We start from the raw sequence: 23,760 nt of genomic DNA, 5'->3' as shown, positions 1-23,760 counted from the left end.
AAAGTTTGTGGAAGGCTGGAGAGGGATAGCACGAGACAAATGGCTTGGTCACTGTCTTCGGTCCATCCCTTCCAGGGTCCCTAGGGTTGGCCGCTGTCGGCAGACAGGCTACTGGGCTAGATGGACCTTTGGTCTGACCCAGTACAGCCATTGTAAGCTCAGGGCTCAGGGTCGGGGGTCTCAGTGGACCACCTTGAGGGTATGTCTACACTACCCCGCTAGTTCGAACTAGCGGGGTAATGTATGCATACCACACTTGCAAGTGAAGCCCGGGATTTGAATTTCCCGGGCTTCATTTGCATAAGCGGGGAGCCGCCATTTTTAAATCCCCGCTGGTTCGAACCCCGTGCAGCGCGGCTACACGGGGCTCGAACTAGGTAGTTCAGACTAGGTTCCTATTCCGAACTACCGGTACACCTCGTGGAACGAGGAGCAATGGTCTCAAGTTACAGTGGGGGTAGTCTAGCTTGGATATGAGGAAAAACTATTTCCCTAAGTGGATGGGGAAGCCCTGGGATGGGTTCCCTAGGGAGGTGGTGGAATCTCCAGCCCTAAAGGTTTTTAAGTCCCAGCTTGACAAAGCCCTGGCTGGGATGATGTAGTTGGGGTTGGTCCTGTTTTGGGCAGGGTTTGAACTAGATCAGTGTTTCTCAACCAGTGGTATGACAACCCTTAGGAGTACTCGAGAGAAGTCGGGGGGAGGAGGAAAAGGGGGTACGTCAACACAACTGAAAATTGGAGAAAATGGAATTTTTATTTTAAGTTTTACAGCACTTTATTATTTTTGTACTTTTTACACCCAAAAATGTAATCACCTGCCCAGCTATGATTAAGCTGTTTAAACAAATGTGTTGCAAAGATAGAAAAAAATGGTGTGTGTTTGAAAACTAAGTACTGGAGGGACTTTATAAAAAAAGGTTGAGAAACTCTGAACTAGATGACTCCTGAGGTCTCTTCCATCACTGTGATTCTATGATCAGTCATAACCCTCCATGCAGTTTAAGGGTACTGGCCTTGGGCTGATGTTTTGAGGCAGCTTTCTGAGCCAACACAGATGTTAATGGGTGGCTAAGGCAACCACTAACAACGCAAGGGGCTGGATCCAGCTCTGCCCTAACGAGATGTCTACACTGACTTCTCCCACAAACCTCGGCGCAATATTTCACTGGAGCAAATACCAGGATTGAGCCTCATAATCCAGCAGCCTCTGGTTCTTGCCAGCTCCCGGATTGAGGTAGCGCAGGAAGTGAACGTTCCCCAGAAGCGTTCTGGATGGACCCGTGAGACCGCCCGGAGCCCAGTCTGACTCCTCCACGAGTGACAAGCGGCTGGGAAGGGAGTGGCCGGCACTGACTGGCCAGGCGATTGTTCGCAAGTGAAAGTTGTGGCCACTCTCTTAGCCTCATTGAGCGTACGACTCCACTGATGGAGGCAGGGCCTGGCTGAGCGCGCTACCCGCCTCACTGCGCCTGACCTGTCCCCGGCCCTCTCACGATGGGAGCAGTGCAGAGCACGACGGCAAAACCAACCCACATTTACTTGAGTCCCCTTCCCAGAGGGAAACAGTCGCTGTGGCAGGAGCCACTGAGCTCGCTCTCCATTGGGCTGACTCCACCCTGTTTGGAAACCCCCTTCAGGGAGTTGAAGGCTGCTACCAAATCCCCCCTCACTCTGGTCTTCTGCAGACTGAACAAGCCCAAAACCCTCAGTGAAGAGGGAGAAACAGTAACAGGAAACTTGGAAATGGCAGAGGTGCTTCATGATTTCTTTGTTTTGGTTTTTGTCAAGAATACGGATGATGACAGGATGCCCAACACAGTAGTAGTGGGAAGGGGGTAGTGGGAAGGGGGTAGGTTTAGAAGTTAAAATAAAAAAAGAACAAGTTAAAAATCACTTAGGAAAGTGAGATGTCTGCAAGTCACCTGATGAAATGCATCCTAGAATACTCAAGGAGCTGACAGAGGGGGTATCTGAGCCTTTAGCGATCATCTTTGAAAAATCATGGAAGTCAGGAGAGATTCCAGAAGAGTGGAGAAGGGCAAATCTAGTACCCATCTATAAAAAGGGAAATAAAAACAACCCAGGAAACTACAGACCAGTCAGTTTAACTACAGAAAGATAAGAGAGCAAGTAATTAAGGAATCCTTCTGCAAACATCTGGAAGACAATAAGGCGATAGGGAACAGCCAGCATGGATTTGTAAAGATCAAATCATGTCAAACCAATCTGATAGCTTTCTTTGTTAGGAAAACAAGTTTTGTGGAAAAGGGAGAAGCAGTGGATGTGTTATACCTAGACTTTAGTTAGGCATCTGAGACGGTCTCGTATGATCTTCTTATCAATAAACTAGGCAAATACAATTTAGAGGGGGCTACTATAAGGTGGGTCTATAATTGGCTGGATAACCGTTCTCAGAGAGCAGTTATTAATGGTTCACAATCGTGTGGAAGGGCATAACAAGTGCAGTTCTGCAGGGGTCTGTTTTGGGACCGGTTCTGTTCAGTATCTTCATGGATGATTTAGCTATTGGCATAGAGAGGACGCTTATTAAGTTTGCAGATTATACCAAGCTGGGAAAGGTTGCAAGTGCCTTGGAGGATAAAGTTGTAATTCAAAATGATCTGGACAAACTGGAGAAATGGTCTGAGGTAAACAGGATGAAGTTTAATAAGGACAAATGCAAAATGCTCCACTTAGGGCAGAACAATCAGACTCACACATACAGAATGGGAAGCGACTGTCTAGGAAGGAGTCATAGTGGACCACAAGCTAAACATAAGTCAACAGTGTGACGCTGCTGCTGCAAAAAAGCAAACATGATTCTGGGCTGCATTAAGAGGAGTGTTGTGAGCAAGACACGGGATGTCATTCTTCCGCTCTACTCTGCGCTGATTAGGCCTCAGTTGGAGGATTGTGTCCAGTTCTGGGCACCACATTTCAAGAAAGATGAGAAGAAATTAGAGAAAGTCCAGAAAAGAGCAACAAAAATGATGAAAGGTCTAGAATACATGATCTGTGAGGGAAAACTGAAAGAATTGGGCTTGTTTGGGACCAGTTCTGTTCAGTAACTTCATCAATGATTGAGCTATTGGAAAAGAGAAGACAGAGGGGACATGAGAGCAGCTTTCAGGTATCTAAAAGGGTGTCACAAGGAGGAAGGAGAAAAATTGCTCTTCTTGGCCTCTGAAGACAGGACAAGGAGCAATGGGCTGAAACTGCAGCAAGGGAGGTTTAGGTTGGACATTAGGAAAAACGCCCTGCCTGTCCGGCTGGTTAAGCACTAGAATAAGTTGCCCAGGGAGGTTGTGGAATCCCCATCTCTGGAGATGTTTAAGAGCAGGTTGGACAGACACCGGACAGGGATGGTCTAGAATTGGTGCTGGGTCCTGCCATGAGGGCGGGGACTGGACTCGATGCCTCTCAAGGTCCCCTCCAGTTCTAGTCTGTGATGCTCTAACTCCAGCCAGAAGGACCTTCAGCCAATCAACCCGGAAGGGACCTTCTGTGCCAGTGCAGCTTCTGCCCAACCTGCCTGCTGAGGCTTTGACCATGGAAGGGTTTTGATCCCCAAAGGCAGCTCCCGCAGGCCCCGTAATCCCCAGGCCACCCCACTGGCTCTGAGCATGGCAGGGAACAGGAGGGAGCAGTCGAACAGCGGCTCTGAGGCCACGCAGACAGGTCGCAGAGCTGGGATCCTGAACCCTCCTGCTGCAGGGACGCCAGTGTGTGCGGCGTGCACGGGGGCCCCAACGCAGCGCACGGGGGTGGGCAGGTCTGGCCTGTGCTCCACGGGGTGAGACTAGGAGAGCTCAACGGGCCCGTCTCGCCTGGGAAGCCAGGGCCCTGCGAGCAGCCCTCTGCAGAGCAGCAAGGACAGCGGCTGCAGGCACGAAGCCTGGCGGGTGCAGAGGAGAGTCCCGCCTGGAGGGAAGCAGCAGACAGAGGAGAATGGAGACAGGCAAGGGAGGGAGGGAGCCGGGGACACGGGCATGGACAAATCACAAGGCGGCTCCAGATGGTGTCTTGGCAGCAGGAGCCATTGGGGGGCCAGGGCAATGGGGGACAAGACCTGCAGTGGCTTCCCAGATACCCCCCATCCAGGCCCTCGGGGGGGGGGGGGTACAGTGCAGAATCCACAGCTCTCTAGCATGAACCCCAGGTGCTGCGACCCCCATCTCTGCAGCCTCCCCCAGAGCCCGGCGCCAGCCAGGGCCCGCCCGGCAGCCTAGCCACGCAGCAGACACACCCCACAGACCTGGCCTGGGGAGGGAGACACCAACCGATTAGAAAAGAACCGTTTATTCCCGACTGCCATTGGCACGTGTTCAATCCAACGGGTTTTTCGGGGTCCCCGAATGTCCCCTGGATCCAGGCGCCCACGTCCGTCCAGGGACCCAGAACGGTGCACCCGCCACGTGTGCGTGTCGCACGGCGCAAGGCTGGGCCACGGCGGGAGACGGGGGGCAGGACGAGACTGGCATCCCCGGGCACTTTGCAGGTGTGTGGCCCGGAGCTAGCCCAGAAAAGCTTCCTCCCGGCCCTGCTGCGCCTTGGCCCGCGGGCGCTGGAGCAGGCCAAGGAAACCAGGCTCCTGCCCAGGCCTTGTAGGGAACTGGCCGCTCTCCGTCCCAGGCCCGCTGCCCTGCCTCCACGAGCGGCGGTTCCCAGGGGTCTGGGTCCAGAAACGCCATCGCAGTCCCACTCCTGGCGCCTGCGGCTTCACAGCTCGTCCTTCCCGTCCACGCCCTGCCCAGGGACACCCGCCGTGGCAGGTGGCGCCGCTTCCGGCCCCTTCACCTCCGACAAATCCACCTCTTCCGTGCTGAAGAGCATCTTCACCAGGTCGTCGGCCTGCACGCGCTCCTGCAGGGCACGGACCGGTTAGCGCCAGCCCTCGTGGCACTGGGCGGGATCCCCGGGGAGGACACAGGCCTCGGCAGGACCTCCTGGGTCAGCGATTCGGCCCCTGCTATGGCAGCAACCCCTTCAGAAAAGCCCGTTCCGGAGGGGGCCGCGGGCTCTCCCTCCTCGGATGGCCAGAAAGCGCCTCCCATCCAGCCCGGGGTCCCTCCTCGCCTCTCTCGTGCCCACTCCCTTCTGCAGCCGCGCTAGCGCCCTGCTCCGCTCCGCTAGCCAGAGCCCACAATCCGCCCCCCCACCATCGGCTTCCAGTCCCCAGCAGCCTTTCCTGGCCTCCGCCTAGCACAGCGCCCTCTCTCTGGACGGTGGGCAACCAGAACAGCACACGCCGCTCCAGATGGGCCTCCTGTAGCGCCCCCAAAACGTCCCAACCTTAGAAACAACCCCCCCCGACTCAGCCCAGCCCTGCCATGCTCATCCCACAGCCTGACTCCTGCACGGCAGCTGCGGAGGGAAACCCACGTCCCTGGAGATCCCAGCCTGCCGGCTCCCGGCCCCAGAGCCCGTCCCAGCGCTGGGGAAGGGGCGGTGCCGAGGGGGGCAGCGCTTACTCGTTCGCTGTGTCGCGGGTCCAGAGTGAACCACAAGGCGATGGCGCAGCGCTGGCCCTTGGTCACGGCCTTCACCCCATGCGGGTTCTCCGAGCCGGAGGAGAAGCCGACCGCCCGCCCGCACTGCGGCTGCACCTCCGCCTGCCGGGGACAGACGCTGATTAGGCGCCCGCCATCCCGGCAGCAGCGAGTAACGAGAGGGGGGAGGGGAGAGCCAGGAGACAGGCCAGTCGATGGGGGGACGGGCTGCTCGCCAGCAGGTGTGCAGCAGGGGAGGGAGCCCCGGGGGCCGACATCCTGGGGCACTCAGAGTCCCCATGCGGGACAGCCGGCCCCTGCCCCTGCCCGCCCGGCTCCCGGGAGGAGGCTTCGCTGCCTTGCCCCAGGGTGCTGGCCAGGCGTTCAGCTTCCTCTCCGCCCCGGCTCTCAGCAGAGCGCAGCCGCCCCCCAGCCGGGTAACCGTGGGAACGTGGCCTCCACTCAGCAGCTCCACCCGCTGCACGTGGGCCAGGCCGGCTCGGAGAGGCAGGGCCCCGTCTCTGCACCCCTGCTGCGCCAAGGGCGAGTTCGTCCCGACTGCCGCCCTGCACCGACGCTAACGGCCTGAACTCACCCGGAGTCAAGTGTTCTGGAGTCAGAGCATCCGCACAGGGAGCAGGTAACGCACTTCGCGTTCACACCCGACCTCACTCCGGATTAACTTCCATGTGCAGACAAGTGCGGGGGGCGAAGCCGGAGTGCCAGCCCCGGGCAGGGAGCAGCAGGCGCTGGGGGACTCTGAGCCCCGGGGCAGACAAGCGACTTACGGTCACCGTGGTGGCGTCCAGCTTGGTGAAGTAGAAGGCTCCTCCTTCGAAGTCCCCATTGAGGTACAGGATGGCGCTGGAGGTAGACAGGGCAGAGCAGCTGGTCACTACCCGGCGGCCGAGGGCTCAGCCTGGCCCCTGCCCCCAGGCCGCCAGCAGGAGAGGAGACGTGCCAAGGAGCAGGCAGGGCGATACTGCGGAGATGGGTCTTGGTAAGGGCCCTGCAGGGCAGGTGCCGGCAGCCTGCCTGTTACTGGGGCAAACGGGGTCCCCCGCGGGGCGGGAAGGCAGAGATCGGGCGACCAAAGGCAACCAGGCAACTGTGAAGGGCAGGGGGACTGAGCCTGGCTCCGGAGCGTCTCGGCTGCTCTGGGCTGTACCTGTAATCCCGGAAGGTGTACGCCGGCGGCTCCTTGACACACACCATGGCCTCGGCGTTGAGGATGCAGTTATCCACGTGCACGGCGTGGCTGGAGTCCGTCCGGTCCGCCTGCTTATCTGGGATGGAAGGCAGAGCCGGCCCTGAGACACAGGGTGTCCTCCCATGGTAACCAAGCCCTGCACCCCAGGGCACTCGCAGCAAGGGGGCCCCACCCCGAACACCCTCTGGCCTGCGATGCCACCGGTGGGCAGCAGCGGCTGGCAGAGCGCTGGTCCTTTGTCCCCTGGCCTACAGGGAGCTGCCCTGCTCCAGGGGTTAGGGCTGCAACACCCCAAAACCTGCCCGATCACCTCCCTGGACCACACGAGGCTAATTCAAACAGTGCCCCATTAGAACCATCCCACTGCGCACCGGCCACGTCTCCTCTGCATCTCTCCCCCGCCACCAGCCCTGGGGCCGCCCTGCGCGTGGCAAACGCAGAGGTATTTGGGGATGGACACTGCTGCGAAGTCCAGGGCTGAGCTCTGCTGAGGCGACAGGGCTCAGCTTGCAGGGAGCAGGCAGGGCCTTGGTCCTGTCAGTACTGATTAGCCAGGACAGGCAGGGCGGTGCGCCTGGTCTCTGGCTGGGGTCACGTGGTGATGCCCTGCTCTGTTCCCTCCCCCTGGGGCACCTGGCCTTGGCCACTGTGGGCAGACAGGGCACTGGGCCAGAGGGACCTTTGGGCTGGCCCAGCCTGGCCGCTCCGACGTTCCTGTTTAGGGCACACGGCCGACACACCCACGGCGCAGCTCTGCTCTAGCAGGGACTATGGCCGGTCTCCACTGGGCCGGGGGCGAGCTGCAGCGATCCATCCACCGCGTCCGCTTAGACGCGATCAACTAACGGCCGAACTCCTCCCGTCCAGCCACAACGCGGCCGGGACGGGGGAGCCGCCGACCCGACTGCCGCTAAGGACGTCGATTTCAGCTCCGCTTTTTGATTAGACCCACGAGGCCTGCGACATCATCTTCTGCCACCGCGCAGCTCGCTCCCCACAGCCCCTGCGAGCCCTGCAGAGCCAGCCCGGCCCAGCCCGGATGGGGCAGCTGGGTTCCCCCCTCCCGCACATCAGGACTGGCTCGGAGGCTGCTGGGCTGCAGAGGGGGCAGAACCCACGTTCCTGGGCAGAGGGGGCAGCCCGCCCACCGGAGAGTCCCCCGGCAGCAGCCGCCCAGAGGATGAGAAGGGAGACGTCCTCTCCCCGGGACCGTGGGAGGGGCCCTGCCAGGCCAGCTGCTCACCCTCGATGGCGGTGCGGCACACCAGGTGAGAGTAGGAGAAGTAGAGCGGCGAGTCCAGGCGGAAGTAGGACTCGGCCAGGCGCCGCACCTTCTCCGTCACGTTGTAGTAGAGCCGGGCGCTGCGCATGGGCACCTTGCCCTCCTGCCCCAGCTGCAGGGAAAACGGAGCATCAGCAGCAGCCTGGCTGCTCCCCCCCCCCGAGGCCGGGGCTGGAGGGAAGGGCAGCGACGGGTGTCGGGGACGGGGGCAGGTCTGTCGGCTCCCCAACTGTGACTCTGGGGTCCCGGAGGGGCAGGGCACGCACTCGGGTCCCCCATTCCCCACACTGCCCTTCCTCGGGGCTCCCCGCATCCGTTCACACCTCCGGGTGAGAGAAGAGACGGGGGAGAAGCATCTTGCTAACGCCCCCTTCCGGCCCATCCTCCCCTCCAGCCTTTCTGCCCTGCCCGCGACCCTACCTTGAGGGCCTTGAGAACCGTCACGCCATAGAAGGTCTCGCTGGGAGTGTGGGGGGAGGTCTTCCCACGATACCCATCCCCCGCAGACGCAGCTTCCTGCGAAACCGAGGGGCAGACGTGAGACTGGCTCCCGAGGAAAGGGCAGGAGCAGGCACCGGACAGGCCAAGCCCTCAGAGCCCCTCGGCAGGTTGGACGGGGCTGGAACCTGCACCCTGGAAAGAGCACTGGGGCCTGGCCCCACTGGAAACCACAACGTGGCCCCAGTGAATCCTTCCGGGGCCCTAACCCCTCACCGTGAGCCACAGCCCCCCCCGCCCCACGCCCGCCTTCTCACCCACCCCCTCACACCCTGGCCTGGCCCTGCTATGGGCAGGAATCAGCCGCCCTCATGCTGCTGCTCCGAGGCCCCACCCTGCAGACCCAGCCCTGCCCCCGCTGGCCAGGTACCCTGGGAGCCGTGCCCTGGGGGTGCCCTGAGCTGGGGGCGGGGGACAGGAGAGCTGCCCTGGGGAACTATGGTCCTGGCTTCACTTCAGGGTTTAATTCCTCCTAGGGGTTCTCTCTGGATTGCATTTTTAACCAGGTGGCAGCCCGGCCCCTCCCTGCTCTCCACACTCCAGCCCTCCCCGGTCGCCTCGCCGGCTCCCCCCCAGCTCGAGCCGTCCTGCCCCAGCCTCCCCCGTCTGCCCGGCCTGTGACCAGCTGCTCACGTTGGTGAGTTTCTGGAGCTCCCGACACTCGTCCTCGGAGATGACGCCGTCCACCACCACTCGCTGGGAGCCGTTCAGCTGCCTGGAGTTCATGGTGACGCTCAGCCCCTCGTACAGCAGCGGCCCCCCTGCAGGCCAAGGGCGAGACTGGGGTCAGGTGCCCGCGCGCAGAGGCGGCCCCAGCTCCGGCAGCGTCGAACGCCCTGCTCCCTGCGCGGAGCCCCCAGCTGTGGGCCGCAGGGGGCACTTTGCACCACGCTCCCTCTGACCTTCCCGCACGAAGCTGCTCACGTCCACAGACTCCTTGGTCTTCTCCTCCACCAGCGTCTCGATCTCCTTCATCAGGTTGCCGATCTCCTCGGAGATTCGAGCGGCCGTCTCGCGCTCCACCCTGGGCAGAGACGCTGTGAGAGCCTGTTCCGGCCCCCGGGGCAGCCGCCTTAGTGCCTGGCTGGGGGCTCGGCAGCCTGACGTGCCCAGGCCACCTCCTGGTGCAGTCACTCCAGCCCGAGCGCCGTGAGCCGCCGTTACCAGCCTCCCCCCGCTGGGCACCTCCCGCCCGGCTGGCCGAAACCCCCCGAGCGACCGCCCACGCCAGCTGCCAGGGCTCCCGGCACAGTGCTCACTTCTGCTTCTCGCGCAGCCTCTTGGGGATCACCTCCTCCGGGGTCCACGTGTCCTACGGGCCCAAAGAAACTGGCGATGAGGAACCGCGTCCTGGCCCGAGGCACCCTCCCCTGGCTCGGCTCGGGGCAGGGCACTGAAAAGCAGTCAGCCCGTCACAGCGCCGCCTCCTTCCAGCACGGCTCCTCCCGCCACTGCCCCACGGACCCCACCCCTGCCCCCCGCGGGTCCAGTCCCAGGCCAGGGGAGCCGCACTCACCGGGTCCACAAATGGGATCCCGAAGGCATCGTAGCTGAAGAAGAGCAGCTCCTTCTCCAGCAGGCTGCGCTGGCGATACCACTGGATGTGCTGAAAGGGGGCAGAGGCGGAGGGGTCAGAGCAGCCTACACGGGGCTTCCCACTAGGCAAGCTGGCCTGGCCGGCGCAGGGGCACCAGCAGGCACAAGCCCAGCTAGCAAGAGTAGCAGAGCCCCGCGGCAGGGATGAAAGCGCAGGATCCTGCAGCGCCACGGCTCGGTCCCGCTCAGTCCGCCCCGGCCCCCTCCCGAGCGCCAGCCCTGGAGACAATCTCTGGTCGGAGAAACGTACAAGTTGAAAGCAGAAAGCTGGTCCCGTCTCACCCAGACGCTCCGCAACCCCCCCCCCCCATTAACGTCTACTTTGTACGGGTAGCAAATAAAGCCAACGGGTTCCTGGGGCAAGAGGGTTTCCCGCCCCGTGGGGCCGCATGACCCCCCAGGACAGGATCCTGTCGCACGTCAGCCGTTCGGCAGCAACGTCCCTCGGCAGGGTCTGCTTCGGGCTGGCGGGACGCTTTCCTTTCAGCCACTTTGGCAGTTTCTGCAATGCCGGGCAGGCCCTGGTGTTTCCGAGGACGGGGCGGGAGCCTGGACCGGATCAGCACACGTGGCCGGGACAGGCTTCTCCCTAGCCCTGCAGCGAGCGCCTGGCTGGGCCCCGAGGCAGGAGGCCAACGTATGCTTATTTCTGGCCCACAGAAATCTGCCTGGGCTGAGCTCTGATCAGGGCCCCAGTCCCCTCCCTGCAGGGCCGCCTGGAGCCCACGTGCGAGGAATGAAGAGGGCCAGTCCTAACGCTGACCGGCCATCTGCCCTCCCGCCTCCAATCCTGGGACTGCAGATGCTGCTTCAGCAGGCCCCTGAATCCCTGGAGAGCAACACGGGCAGAATCCCGGGGACCGGCTGGAGCTCACTCACTTCTCGAGGGCCGATGGGCGCAGCCAGGCCTTCCCCCAGGACAGCCGTGTAGTAGGCCAAGTTCTGATTCATCACTTCGTCGCTCGGGAAGAAAAGCAGGTAGGTCTTGGCGCACTCAATGGCCTTCTCGTAACTCCCACCTGCCAAGAGAAACCCGCTCTGGAGAGCAGCCTCCCCGTGCTCTGCGCTGGCAGGGCGGGTGCTGGATGGGAGCAGCGCTCGGTGGCCTTCCGGTGCGACCCAGGCTCTGCGTCAGACACGTGACCAGCCACACGGGGCAGGCCGAAGGTCCACCCCGCCCAGCGTCCTGGCTGCCCACAGGGGCCAGTGCCAGGTGCCCCAGAGGGCAATTATCCGGTGATCCATCCCCCGTTGTCCTGTCCCAGGCTTTGGCAGTCAAAGGCCAGGGAAACCCAGCACATGGGGCTGGCTCCCTCAACCACCTTGGCTAAGCACCTGCTGGGCCCAGCCTCCACAAACCTGCAATGGGAAACCTGGGGTTCCACTCCATTCCTCTGGATAGCTACTCACATTCAGCCTTACTCCCAGGGCTCGTCCGATTTCCTTCACTTGCCTCGTCTCCCGCTTCGCAACCACGGGGAGCAATCCCCCCTGCGCTGCAGCCCCCTGTGATGTGCAGCCCCCCAGCACCCAGCCAGCAGAGGAGGCCAAGCGGCTTGCCATGTACTCCCCCACGGGAATCCCTCATGCTGGGGGCACAGCTCTGCAGCAGGAACTGTCCTGGCTGCGCTGGAAACGGGAGTCTCTCCGCTTGTGATTCTGCTCTTCCTCCTCCTCCCCCAGTCTAGACGCCAGGGCTGTGCACGTCCCTCTTCCCAGCAGAGGCTCCCTGCCCAGGGCTGGCAGCTTGCCCCGGTCGCTGCTCTACTTTGCAATGCCAACAGAGCCCACCTGGGAAGGCAGAGCAGAGCAGAGCAGAAACCAGCCCGGAAGCCACAAAGGGGAGCAGACAGGAGCTCAGAGTAATCGGAGGACGCCCAGAAACGAGGCTGCGCTGCAGCCCGAAGGGGTGAAACGATGCACCTCTGTGTGTGTGCACCACGGGAAGAGATCTCGGTCCCTCCTCCTGGGCCTGGCCAGTCTGCTCCGGACACAGGAGACTTCTCCTGACGTTAGAGGAGTGAGCCCTGGAAACGCCTCCCTCGGTCCTGGAAGGAGCTTTCAGGGATTGTCGAGGGAGCGCACAGCAGGACGGGAAAGGCTGCCAGCATCGGGCAGGACCCTTGTTGGGGGTCGGCAAGGGGCGCCCATGCCCCTGAACCGCTACGGCTCATGCTGGTCCCGCTGCCTGTGTGAGAGGAAGGAGGGCGGGGTTGGGGGGATGGGAGGAGACCCCATGGTAGTAAGTTGAGGGTCGGTCACCAGTGTTGGCAGTCAGGGTTTCAGGGTTGTCCCGGTGGGTTCCTGACAGGTCCTGTGCTCCGTCAGTGATGAGAAACTCTCGGCTGCCTGCGTGCGCTCCCTCTATCTAAAGCACTAAACCTTGAGCCCTTGGGTCAACACAGCAGACCTCAGAGAGCCCCTGGAAACGACAGATTCGGGCAAGGATGAAAGCAATCAAGCAGGTTCGTTGCAAAATGCCAGGTATTAGCTGTAGTTAGCAGACTGTGCATTCTGCATTGGCTACGACGCCCTCCTACACAGGCCTATTGCACCCCCCCCCCCAGGTCGGTCGGCGCTCACTCGCTGCGGTGCCCTGTTAGAGACAGATACAAACCAGTTACTTCACTTCTTTTGTACCAAGTTGCCACCCTCTGTTACCTAGTTACCACCCGTCACCTTGCAGGAGGGGGGCTTCCTTACTATCCCTCATGCTGTCAACATCCACCCGGCCCTGAGCCTCGGTCGGTACGTCCACTGGATTTTGGGGAGTCGGTCAGCACCAAGACGTTTCTCCTTGAGATGTTCTGCTCCGCCCCTCTGGCTTGATCGGCACCCGGTGCCTGATTTTCACAATCATGTGATTCTCAATAGGGCCTCTTTGCCGTGTCCCTGAACCAAAGTCTTGCTCACGCGATTCCAGGCCTGTCGCGGTTTTCATGTAACAGGCCTTTATCCAGGCCTGCCGACTCCGTGTCGCCCACCCCCCACTTCCTGCAGCGAGAGGCAGCCCCAGTTACGCAGGCGGCTGGAGCTCCGGGTTGTGCAAGGCTTCGAGAGGAGCAGGGTGGAAGGGGTCTGGAGTCCAGGGTCCTCACGCAGCCCTGGGGTGAACGCCCTTGCCAGACGCGTGGCTCGCCCCCCCCCCCCCAACTAGCCTTGCTCAAGGTTCCACAGAAACCAGCTACTGACGCGCGTCTGGGCTTTGTGGCAAGAGCATCCCTGGGCTTGGCTGCTGCTGTGCCCGACAGGCTGCTCCAGGGAGGGGAGGAGCCCTGCTGGACCTGCCAAAACCTCCCTGGGATGGGTGCCAGTCACCCGCCAGCCTAGCAGAAAGGAAAGTGCGCCACCTGCTGGGGAAAACGAACGGCACGCCAGGGTGCGGTGGAATCCCGCCACGCTCACGGGCTGACAAGCAGGAGCCGTTCTAAAGCACCTGGAGCAATGCAGAAGCATCCTGCCGGGTGGTTTCCTAGACCCCGGGGGGGCTCAAAACAGGCTGCAAGGAGGAACTCAGTCCGAACAGGGAGGTGAAACATGCCAAGATGGGAGCGACAACGACTGGATGTTACCAAAGCAGGGGCCACACTGAGCTCTAGGAGGGGCAGCGGACGTGGAGGCTCAGCCCAGCTCCATATCATCGGGCAGCACGGCTGCAGGACGACAGGCTTCCAGGCTTAGCATGCCCCTGTAAGCGCTACTTCCCGGCAGGCACAGAGACACCCACACGCTCCATTATCAGCGGCTGCTAACCGACAAACTGTCCGTTGGAACTGAAGTTTTCCAGGCTTTGGCTCTTCCCGGGGCTGATTTTTCTGGAAAGCGTGTGCAGCAGCTGAGGGGCAGTTCAGCGGTTCCTGAGGAGACTGGCAAAACTGCCCATTTTTCACTAATATTCAAAAAATCCCAACTGTTTTCTGAATTCTTCTAAGGCACCGAGGTTTGGAGCAGGGGCCTTAGGAGAGGGGGCAGCCCCAGGACCAGGAAGGGGCCTTTCATCTTCCAGATTTGGCCAACGTAGAAGCCTCAGAAATTCACTGCCACATCCCTATCAGGAGTGGCTCAAGATTTAGCCCTTGATTTCCGGAATGTTCCAACTGTGCTGGGCCTGACACCAGCCCCCCCGAGCCTCCTGCACCCAGCCCGTCTGGTGAGCTAGTGCCCCAGGTGGGATATGGACCAGAGAGAGGATGAGCCCCCGGAGCGGCTACTTTCCTCCACCAAAGCAAGTGTACCTTGGGCCAAGGGCAGGTTCCCTGGTCAGGAGACCACAAGTTCTAGTCTCACCTTTCCCCAGAGCGAGCTGGAACCTGGCACTTCAAGGCTTCTCAAACGCCGTCGTTAACAGAGGCTCCTGCTGGGCTCCCGGGGCGGGTACGGATAGTCCCTCCCAAGGTACACGCGAGGTAACCCAGCGACAGGGAGTACAAGAAGGGGCGGCACCAGAGCTGGGTCTGCCAAACTCAGACATGCGGCCTGAGGGCGAAGCGACCCAATCTGTGACGTTAGCTCAGTGACGGGACGTGGCCTGGCTGGGAAACCACCATGCAGGTGAGGCCGCTCAGGCAACCGCTGGGAAGGGTTAGGAAACAACCCGAAATATTCACTAGGACCAGTCGACTGCTTATTGGATAGTTGACAGGACCGTCAACTGGTCGCCTCCCCCCGCCCACCTGTCTCTATCAGAGAGAGGCAGCAAGGCGGGGAAGGGCCCTAGGGCTGTTGCTACACTTCAAAGGCGGAGGCGCCCTATCAACTAATCAAATAGTCGATGCAAAAATGCATCGACCATTCGATGAGTCAGTGATCTGATACTTAACACCCCAACATTAGCCTAACTCCGCAGCATGTTGTGCTGTCTCCGCCCCCTCGTTTGTTAGGCCTAGGGGGTCCCATCTCCTGTCCTTGCTTTGTACAGCCCCCAGCACGACGGACCATCACAGCCCAGGTTGGACCCACCAGGCTATTCCTGGCTCTACGGCTTGCTGTATGAAACTGGGCAAGTCACTTACGGGTGCCCGGATGCCATTTGTCAGAGGGGCCGCGGACCCGCAGCTTTCACTGACTTCAGCTGCAGCTGGGAGCGTTCAGTGCTCCTGAAATCAGGCTCCAGGCCTCCAGTTGCTCACCTGGAACCCGGGGGCACGTGGCCTTAGTCTCTCAGAGGCTCGCCCACTGGAACGCAGCTCCGGGTGCAACAGAAAAGCCCAGGAAGGAATAAGAGACTCCGCAGCCACAGTGGCAGCTGGATAACGAGCAGGAAATCAGGCCGGGGGCTGCTCAGCAAATGAAAATACTGAACAGCCGCCTCCTTCCCTTGCACTGCCCCCCGGACACTGGCCAACGTGAGGGCGGGACGGTGGCATTTACGGTTCTCTCGTAATGAACATCCACAACGGGGCAGAAAGTTGCCTGGACAGCGGCAACTCCGGCCTTTCCCGACTCCCGAGTGCCCCTGATCATCTTCTCCAAGGCGGCTCTACGGATCCCGCCGCTGTCCGTGCAGCTGGAGGAGGGACCGAGGCAGCCAGGTTGGAGTGACTCCCGGCCCCTAATGGCAGAGAAACACGCGACACGCTGCTTACTGTTGTAATAGGCGAACTGCAGGTAGTTGAAGTGGGACGGAAGGAAATCCTCCACGGGCTTGCCCTGGCCAGGCTGGGAGGCGAGTTCGGTCACACAGCTCTGCTTGCAGCTGAGCACCTGCACGTAGTGATCTGCAAGAGAAAGACAGCGTGTTCCACGGACCCGGCGAGACCTGCCCTGGAGCCGCTGTCTTCAGCCAGGAGGCGGCTTCCCTCAGGGCCAAGAAAAGAGGGTTGGGAAGTTAAACCCCACTTAGCCCAAGCTTGTACTGTCTCCTGAGCAAGCAGACACCCAGCTCTCGGGCAGAAAGTGCCCCCCAACCTGACCCACTCAAAGGGGAAGCCACGTCAGTCACTGGAGCACGCAGGGGCTCAGGGCAGGCACCCTCATGCTGCACCCACCCGTAATGGCCTGGACCAGGTCAGCATTGTATTCCAGGTAGTTGTAGCCTTCGTAGTCGTAGGGCCCCTCGCAGAGAGCGCGACATTCGGCGTCAGCTACGAAATATTCCTCCAGCGCCTTCTCCAAATGCAGAATGGCCGCTTGCGGCTGCTCCTCGGTGTAAAACTTCACCCCCAGGCGGAACTCGCCCTGCAAAGAGCCAGGAGCAAAGTGAGCCCTGAGCCCAGCCCGACACATTCTCCCTGGGGTTCAGCACTCGCCCCCTCTCATCACGCGGCAGAGTGTGGCTGCACCACTTCGCAGGGTCCCTCACTCAGAGAGCTCTCCAAGCAGAGGCAGGCCAAACACCCCCCCACCCGCCATGGGCCAGACTACACGTCAATACAGCAGCCTTCAGAGCAACACTGCCCAGCCGGCGAGGGGCTCCGCTTTCATGGGCCAAGGGGTCAACCCCGGCCACTGGGGCATGGAACCTTCTGGGTCTCCCCCAATGGGTCTAGGGAGGGGGAATCCCCCACTGCAGTACTTGCTGGGTGTGTCGCCCTTCCACATTCCGGGTATTCCCAAAGACGGGTCTGTGCGTGCGCACGGGGATGGGCTCTCGGGTCAGCAGACTGGCCCAGGCACGGTGCCCTGCCACGCTGCTGCCGCGTGGCAGAACCCTGCTCTCCCCGGCCATGCTACGGCTGCCCCAGCACACGGAACTCTGCTCATTCGGCCGGCCAGTCCCAGCCCCACTAGCCCGGCCCCGGGCAGTGGCACCGCGGGGTCTCTTGGGACGGGGGCAGCGCAGGCTGCAGGGCGTAGGAGCCCCGGGTCCAGGCCTTTTCAGTCACGTTAAAGTCATTACAATCCACATTTATATGCTACCCACTAGAAAACCTCCTTGAAGGATGCTCCTGAATATCCAGCCCCCACCACAGTCGTGGGCTTAGCTGCAGACTGACACGGCAGGAGGGAACTGGGGGCGGGATACCAGGCTGTCACCACCTCCTCTCGGGAGCCCTTTTGCTACAAGCTCACAGCCAAGGCCTGAGTGAGACAACCACAGCCTCAAGCCTGGGGGGGCCGGCTTAGGAAATAGGTTTTGGGCCTGGGCCCTTACGTGGGGCGTACCCCGAAAGGCCTCTCCCCCATCCCTTCCCGAATCGCTCCTAAGAACGGGTACGGTCTCCTTTGCTCTTCTCTGGCTTCAGCTGAGCTGAGGGGTGGGGGAGTCGAACCTGTAACCGCGACACCCTCTCTCCAGCATTCACTGGGCCTCGGCAGCGGCAGGGGTGTTTCAAGGTCGCAAAAGGCCGGAGGTTTTACAGCACGGAGCCTGTTACTTCTCAAGCCCTCGGCGGTCACCTCCATGCCACAGTCTGACTCAGTCTCCACCACCAGGCAGGACCTGCCCTTCCACCACGGAAGCAGGGCCCTTCCTCCAGCCTCTTACAGGGTCACAAACCAGCACATAGGACACCCTTTTATGCCAGGCCAGCTCCAGGGGCCCCCCTCGTCCCGTAGGTGCAGAGGGAGACTTTGCTCATTCAAACGCTCCTCTCAGACTCTGAGTGCCAAGGAGAGGCCGGTGCTGGGCTGGGAGCAGAGGGCGGAAGCCGCGGCCGACGGGGGAACCCAAACGCTTGGTGGAGAAGGATTCTTCCTACCATGTGGGGCTTGGCCTCCAGGTCTGTGAAGTCCGACTCTTTGACTCCTGCCATCATCTGGTAATACTCCAGGTTCTGCCGCATCTCCATGTGGTCGGGGTTCCCCACGAAGAAGGTATGAGCAGCAGCCACGGCCTTAGCGATCTTGTGAATCTAAGCAAGGAAAACGTGGGGAGAAGTGAGACCAGACTCCCCATCGCACAGGGACAGTGTGCGCAGCCCCCCAGGGACATGATCTCCCAGTGCTCCATCAGCTGGGCATCAGTCCCATCCCCTGCCCAAGGCAAGGCCAATCCCAACTAAGCCATCCCAGCCAGGGCTGTCAAGCCGGGACTTAAAAGCCTCTAGAGAGGGAGATCCCCCCCCGCAAAGGTTACCCATCCCGGTGCCTCACCACCCTCTTTGTGAAATAGTTTTTCCTAATATCCAACCTAGACACCCCCCCGCCCCCCACTACTGCAACTTGAGCCCATTGCTCCTTGTTCTGCCTACACCGAGAACAGCTTCTCTCCAGCCTCTCTGGACCCCCCTTCAGGGAGTTGAAGGCTGCTCTCAAACCCCCCCTCACTCTTCTCTTCTGCAGAGTAAACAAGCCCAAATCCCTCAGCCTCTCCCCATAGGCCATGTGCTCCAGCCCCCTCGTCATTTTCATTGCCCTGCACTGGACCCTCTCCAATGCATCCACCTCCTTTCTATAATGGGGGGCCAGAACTGGACACAATACTCCAGCTGTGGCCTCACCAGAGCTGAATAAAGAGGAACAATCACTTCCCTAGATCTGCTGGCAACGCTCCTCCTAATGCTCCCAATCTGCCATTAGCCACCTTGGCAGTAAGGGCTCCCTGGTGACTCACATCCAGCTTCTCATCCACGGACATCCCCAGGGCCTTTTCTGTCCTCCCAGCATGCCTCAAGGCAGCCACTCTCCACAGGCCCTGAACATGCCCACACCAGTTAACAATAGGACTGCTAACCTCACAGCACCTCACCCCTCCCACAAAAATGCCATTTCTCTGTGCCCACCAGAACTCCAGGTCAGGCACCTAGTCCGGGGGGGCCCTCGGCCTGCTCTGTGGGGCAGGAACCACTCCAGGTTGACAGATCACGCCGGGACCTGCCTCGCCTCCCTGCTTCCTGCTGCAGTCACAGCCAGAGGCAGCGGGGCTCCCTTGCCAATAGTGTCCTGTGGGCTTCATAAACATTCCCTGCTCCCCAGGGACAACGTGGCAAGAGGCAGCAGGACAGCCCTGCGGTGCGGGAAGCAGCACGTCAATGGAGCAGGTTTCGGTGTTGTGGCTTGTTTTGCTCTGTCACGCTGACTCTTTGGGGCGAGCAGACAGGACGCTGAACTGCGCATTGCCTGGTTTCCTAACATGTGGGTTGGGGGTCTCACCCAACGATGCTCAGATTGATCTGGGCCATAACTAAGCTGCTTGGACACAAATCCATCAACCAGCAGCAAAAAGGGCAAGAACAGAGTTTGGTAAATATTACAGGTCAATGCTACACAGGGACCCGCAGCCTGACGCACACGTAAACCAGCCCGTGATGTTGGGATGCTGGAGAGGGGAAATCCCACAATGCTTTGGGGCTATGCTAGGGCCAGACAACCTAAATCTACTGGGGAAAAGCAACTGGCTACTTCAACAGCTTGGCTACGTCTACACTGGCACCCTTTTCCGGAAAAGCGATGCAGATTAGCCAAGTCGGAATTGCAAATGCAGCAGGGATTTAAATTTTCCCTGCTGCATTTGCATGAACATGGCTGCCGCTTTTTTCCGGCTCGGGACTTTGCCGGAAAAAAGCGCCAGTCAAGACGGGGATCTTTTGGAAAATAAAGCCTTTTCCGGAAGATCCCTTATTCCTGATTTTAAGAGGAATAAGGGATCTTCCAGAAAAGGCTTTATTTTCGGAAAGATCCCCGTCTAGACTGGCGCTTTTTTCCGGCAAAGCCCCGAGCTGGAATAAAGCAGCAGCCATGTTCATGCAAATGCAGCGGGGAAAATTTAAATCCCTGCTGCATTTGCAATTCCGACTTGGCTAATCTGCATCGTTTTTCTGGAAAAGGGTGCCAGTGTAGATGTAGCCCTTGGGTACAAGAGCACGTCCGTTCATGACAACGTGTGCGCAAAGGTGTGTCCGACCCGCTTTCCCTGCAGGGCGCAGGGCTGCCGACTCACCGGGAACATGTCTCCAGTACCCAGACTGAAAGAAACTCCATAAACTGCCAGCATCCCTGCTGGAGATCATTCCCACTAACCCCAAGCCTCTGCTCTCCGGCTCTGCACACACACTTTATACCTCGCATCGAACATTCCCTTGGTGTTCCAGAGTCCTAGGCTGGGGGCTGACCTGCACTAGCTAGGCCCAGCTGTCAAAGTCTGTCCGTCCTGGAGGAGCAGCACACACTCTAAACATTCTTGGTTCATTCCCAGATTTCAGGAGGCTTTGCCCAGGCTCCCTTATTTCAGAGTTTTGCGGTTAAGGCACTGGACTGAGACACAGGAGATCTGAGTTCAGTTCCAGGCTCTGCAACAGACTCTTGGTCTGATCTTGAGCCAATCTGTGAGCCTTATCTTCTCCGTCTGTAGAAAGGGAATATCGCTCTTTCCTTCTCCCACCGATTATGTCTCTTTAGACTGCTACATCTTACATGTACCATGTGCAGCACTTAACACTGTGAGGCTCTGATGTTGGATAGGGTCTCTAAGTGCGACAGTCATTCAAAGGATAATTTAATACGAGTCTTCCAAGAGACTTTCCCTTTCAGGGAGAAGAAAATGGAGAAACACCATATAGGACAAGCATGTTGTTTAATGCATCTCTGGAAGGTGCTTCGATACTACATTGATGGGCTCGGTATGAACACCTGAACGGAACATACTGGGCAGTAGTGAATGCTGTTTCCTAGGTTACTTAAAATGGGGCTAGACAAAGCCCAGACTGCACCATAGGGACCAATCCCGCACTGGCAGGGGCTGAACAAGCTGGCTCAGTAGGTCTCTTCCGTTTCTGCCTTTTGTGATTCTATGAATTGCACCTTATCCCAAGAGTTTAATTTTCATAAGAACTTAAAGAAGGACCATCCCGGTGAAATCGAATACCAAACCAAACCAAACCAAAGTGAATCAAATAGTTTCAGGTTAGGGATGTAACAGTGCAAGTGTAAATGATTAATCGATAAACATAAGGCTATCGAGTATCGTAACAGTTACACAGCAGCTCCTGGCTCTGTTCCCAGGAAGCCACCTGGGCTACGGGCTCTGCAGTATAAGCTTCATATGGCAGAGCACTAAGCATGCAACCGTGTAACCACTAAGTTGTGGGGTTTTTTACGGTTTCACGGTTACCTAATTAACCCTTTTTAACATCCCTGTTTCAGGTTCTGCATCTATGGAAAGTAGCCCTGCCAAACTTTTAGTTTTTTAAGTGACATTTTTCCACTTTAAAAATATTTTCTCTTGCAGTGTAAAAAACAAGTAACACAAGACACCAACGGAGTATAAAGCTGAGAGTGAAACTGTCAAAATGCACAAAGTAAACTGATTTTTTCCTCTCATAACTTTCTGGTACTAGCTGTTACTTCTAATGCCAGTAGCTAAAACTCCAAACAGAAGTGTGATTAAATTGACAGTTAATTAACATGAGCCAGTTTTTTCTTTAAAGCTTTCTTGGGGACAAACAGTTCCTACTCTTGGGTTAGAGGAAATTTCCTGTGCCCCAGAGAGTCAATGAGATCAATACAATACAAAACTCCCCAAGGAGAGGGATACCGCAACACCGTGTAAGAACATTCCTTGACCTTGTTTCCTTTAAGTGTCCATCGGAGCACAGCGTTAGCTCTAGAGCCCGTGTTTCCCAACATCACGACTAAACACAGACCGAATGGTTGCAAACGCACTTCTCAGTAAGATCACTGACTGAGAGACACACAAGCAGCAGGGAAAGGGCACATACAAAGAGGCTGTTTTTCACTTTTCTGAAATGTGAGACCCTCCTGGCTCACGTTACAGTGGGCATGACGGATGAGACAGCCCCCAGCTTACTACGTGGCATTTCAGCTTCTGAAGAAGGAAGTTTCTTAGAGGGGGTTGGGCTTTCAGCTGCAGGAAAAGGAAGGGAGAAATTTGGAAGCAGCTAGGACTGCACATGTGGCATGAACTCTATGGCCCTGCCGTGGGGAGAGTGAGAAAGGAGGATGCAGAGCTCCTTGGCTGGACTCTGATACACACGCTCAGCTGGGAAAAAGGGAATGTGCTAAATACAAAGTAATGCCTAAGGGATGGGGGGGGGGGGGGGGGGGGATGTTCAATTCACTGGCAGGGGGTGTGCATGTGATGCTGGGGCCAGAGATCTCACCTCACCATCCAAGCCCACTTCAGTCACAGCACAATGTTGGCCTGATACTAAATCCCAGAGCCCTCTTCTGCCCACCTCTAGTGCTACTCCATGTTCCCTCCCGCACTCCTTCAGTCACAGCCGCACCTTCCCCAGCCCCTTCCCCCCAGCCTCTCTCCTCCCTTCAGCCTGTTCCCTTGCTGGATGCAGCTGCCTCCTTTCCTAGCACCATCCAGCAGCCCTGCTCAATACAGCTGCACGCAAGCCCTCCCTGGGAGGAATATCCCTGCTCCAAGTGCGGGGCACAACTCCTCTGGATGGGTGCCTAGGGAAAGGACGAATGGGCCTGCATGCCCTCTGTTTTGACCCGTTAAGTCGCCCAAGGTGAGTAAGGGAATCTCTTTTAGGGACCAACCTCTGTGGGCGAGAGAGACAAGCTTTGAGCTTACACAAAGATCGTCCTTGGGGTCTGGGAAACACATGCAGAGTCACAGAGAGAGACCCAGGGCAACAGACTGTTCAGCATGACTAGTTAACACGTTTCAAGGGACCAGTCAGGTCTGCACACTCTTCCCAGATGTCACCCAGCCCAGTCTAGACATCCCTGAGAGTGCGCACGCCAAGTGTGGCACGGACAAGGGCTTTGTGCTGGGCCACAGCTCACTAAGACACCCGGCTCCACTGTCACTAGGAGTGGATGCACTGGGTGGTGTCCGATGGGAAGGGAACTCCCTTCCTTACTAGCTGGTAGCAGACAGACCAGATATGGTGCTGCAGCCTTTCGGCTGGACACAGAATTGAGTGCCTGCGTGTGCTAAGGGCTCTGCTCTGCCCATGGGCTCGGTTCTCAAACCTAGAGGTTCTAGTGGCTGCGAAACAGCCCAGTGCTGCTGCTGCTGCAGCTAGTGGGTGACGTGTGAGCGCCCAGCTCTGGGGTGGCGCGGAGCCCCCTGTGCATCCCAAGGCAGAGCACCGGGACCCTGCCCCAGGAGACGCTAGGCTTGGATTTCCACCTGCCTGCAACCTCACCTGGGCCCCGGCCCATCCCACCCCTGGGCCCCCAGCCAGGCTCTGCCTCCGCTCCCTGACTGTGTCCCGGTGCCTGGGGCGCCGCATGGAGACAGCGCCCTGTGCAGTGGCGGGGCCCGGGCCCTGCCCCTCGCTCTCCGCCCCGGGGCGCACCTTGAAGTAGGCGACCTGCAGGTAGTTGTAGGGGCTGCGCTTGCGGAACTCGAGCTCCAGCTCCTCGCCCAGCAGGTAGCGGGACGGCGCGCCGGGGGCGCAGGCGCGCAGGCAGGCGGCGCGGCGCAGCAGCTGGCGGAAGAAGAGCAGGTCGCGCAGGGCGGGCGGCTCCGCGGGCCAGGCGGTGGCGTTGGCGCAGCGCAGGCGGCAGCGCACCAGCTGGGCGCGCAGCGCCGCCCGGGCCCGCAGCGCGCGCTCCATGTGCAGGATCACGGCGGCCCAGTCCCCGCGCGCGTAGGCCTCGGAGCCGGCGGCGAACAGCGCGTCGGGCGGCTCCGGGGGCTCCGCCGCGCACGGCGCCAGCAGCAGCAGCAGCAGCGCGGCCAGCGCCATGGCCGAGCGGGCAGCGACAGACCGGCCCGCGGCGGAGCCCCGCCCCTCGGGCCCCGCCCCCGACAGAATCCCGCCCCTCGGGCCACGCCCCCCAGCGCCCCGCCCCCCGACAGAATCCCGCCCCTCGGGCCA

General features: G+C 59.6%; 1 protein-coding gene across 2 annotated transcripts; it reads right to left on the bottom strand.

Annotated features, from left to right (window-relative positions):
• Positions 1 to 735: 735 nt before the first annotated feature.
• On the bottom strand, positions 736 to 23,677 carry P3H1 (prolyl 3-hydroxylase 1). Of its 2 annotated transcripts, none has more exons than XM_075906856.1 (15): positions 23,236 to 23,677; positions 17,716 to 17,868; positions 16,063 to 16,252; positions 15,661 to 15,792; positions 10,955 to 11,094; positions 9,996 to 10,085; positions 9,739 to 9,791; positions 9,382 to 9,503; positions 9,113 to 9,240; positions 8,402 to 8,497; positions 7,943 to 8,093; positions 6,658 to 6,799; positions 6,278 to 6,353; positions 5,472 to 5,612; positions 736 to 4,863 (listed from the first exon to the last, which is right to left on the bottom strand). In XM_075906856.1, the coding sequence occupies exons 1-15, from the start codon at positions 23,626 to 23,628 to the stop codon at positions 4,720 to 4,722; spliced, it is 2,151 nt and encodes a 716-aa protein (XP_075762971.1). In that variant the 5' UTR covers positions 23,629 to 23,677; the 3' UTR covers positions 736 to 4,719. The 2 variants fall into 2 exon arrangements, with proteins under 2 accessions (XP_075762971.1, XP_075762972.1); XM_075906857.1 differs by having other exon boundaries at positions 6,658 to 6,775; positions 23,236 to 23,674.
• Between the last annotated feature and the right edge of the window lie 83 nt (positions 23,678 to 23,760).

Source organism: Pelodiscus sinensis, chromosome 23 (assembly GCF_049634645.1).
Source record: "Pelodiscus sinensis isolate JC-2024 chromosome 23, ASM4963464v1, whole genome shotgun sequence".
Classification (NCBI taxonomy): Eukaryota; Metazoa; Chordata; order Testudines; family Trionychidae; genus Pelodiscus; species Pelodiscus sinensis.
This window is presented reverse-complemented; position numbering and strand designations above follow the sequence as displayed.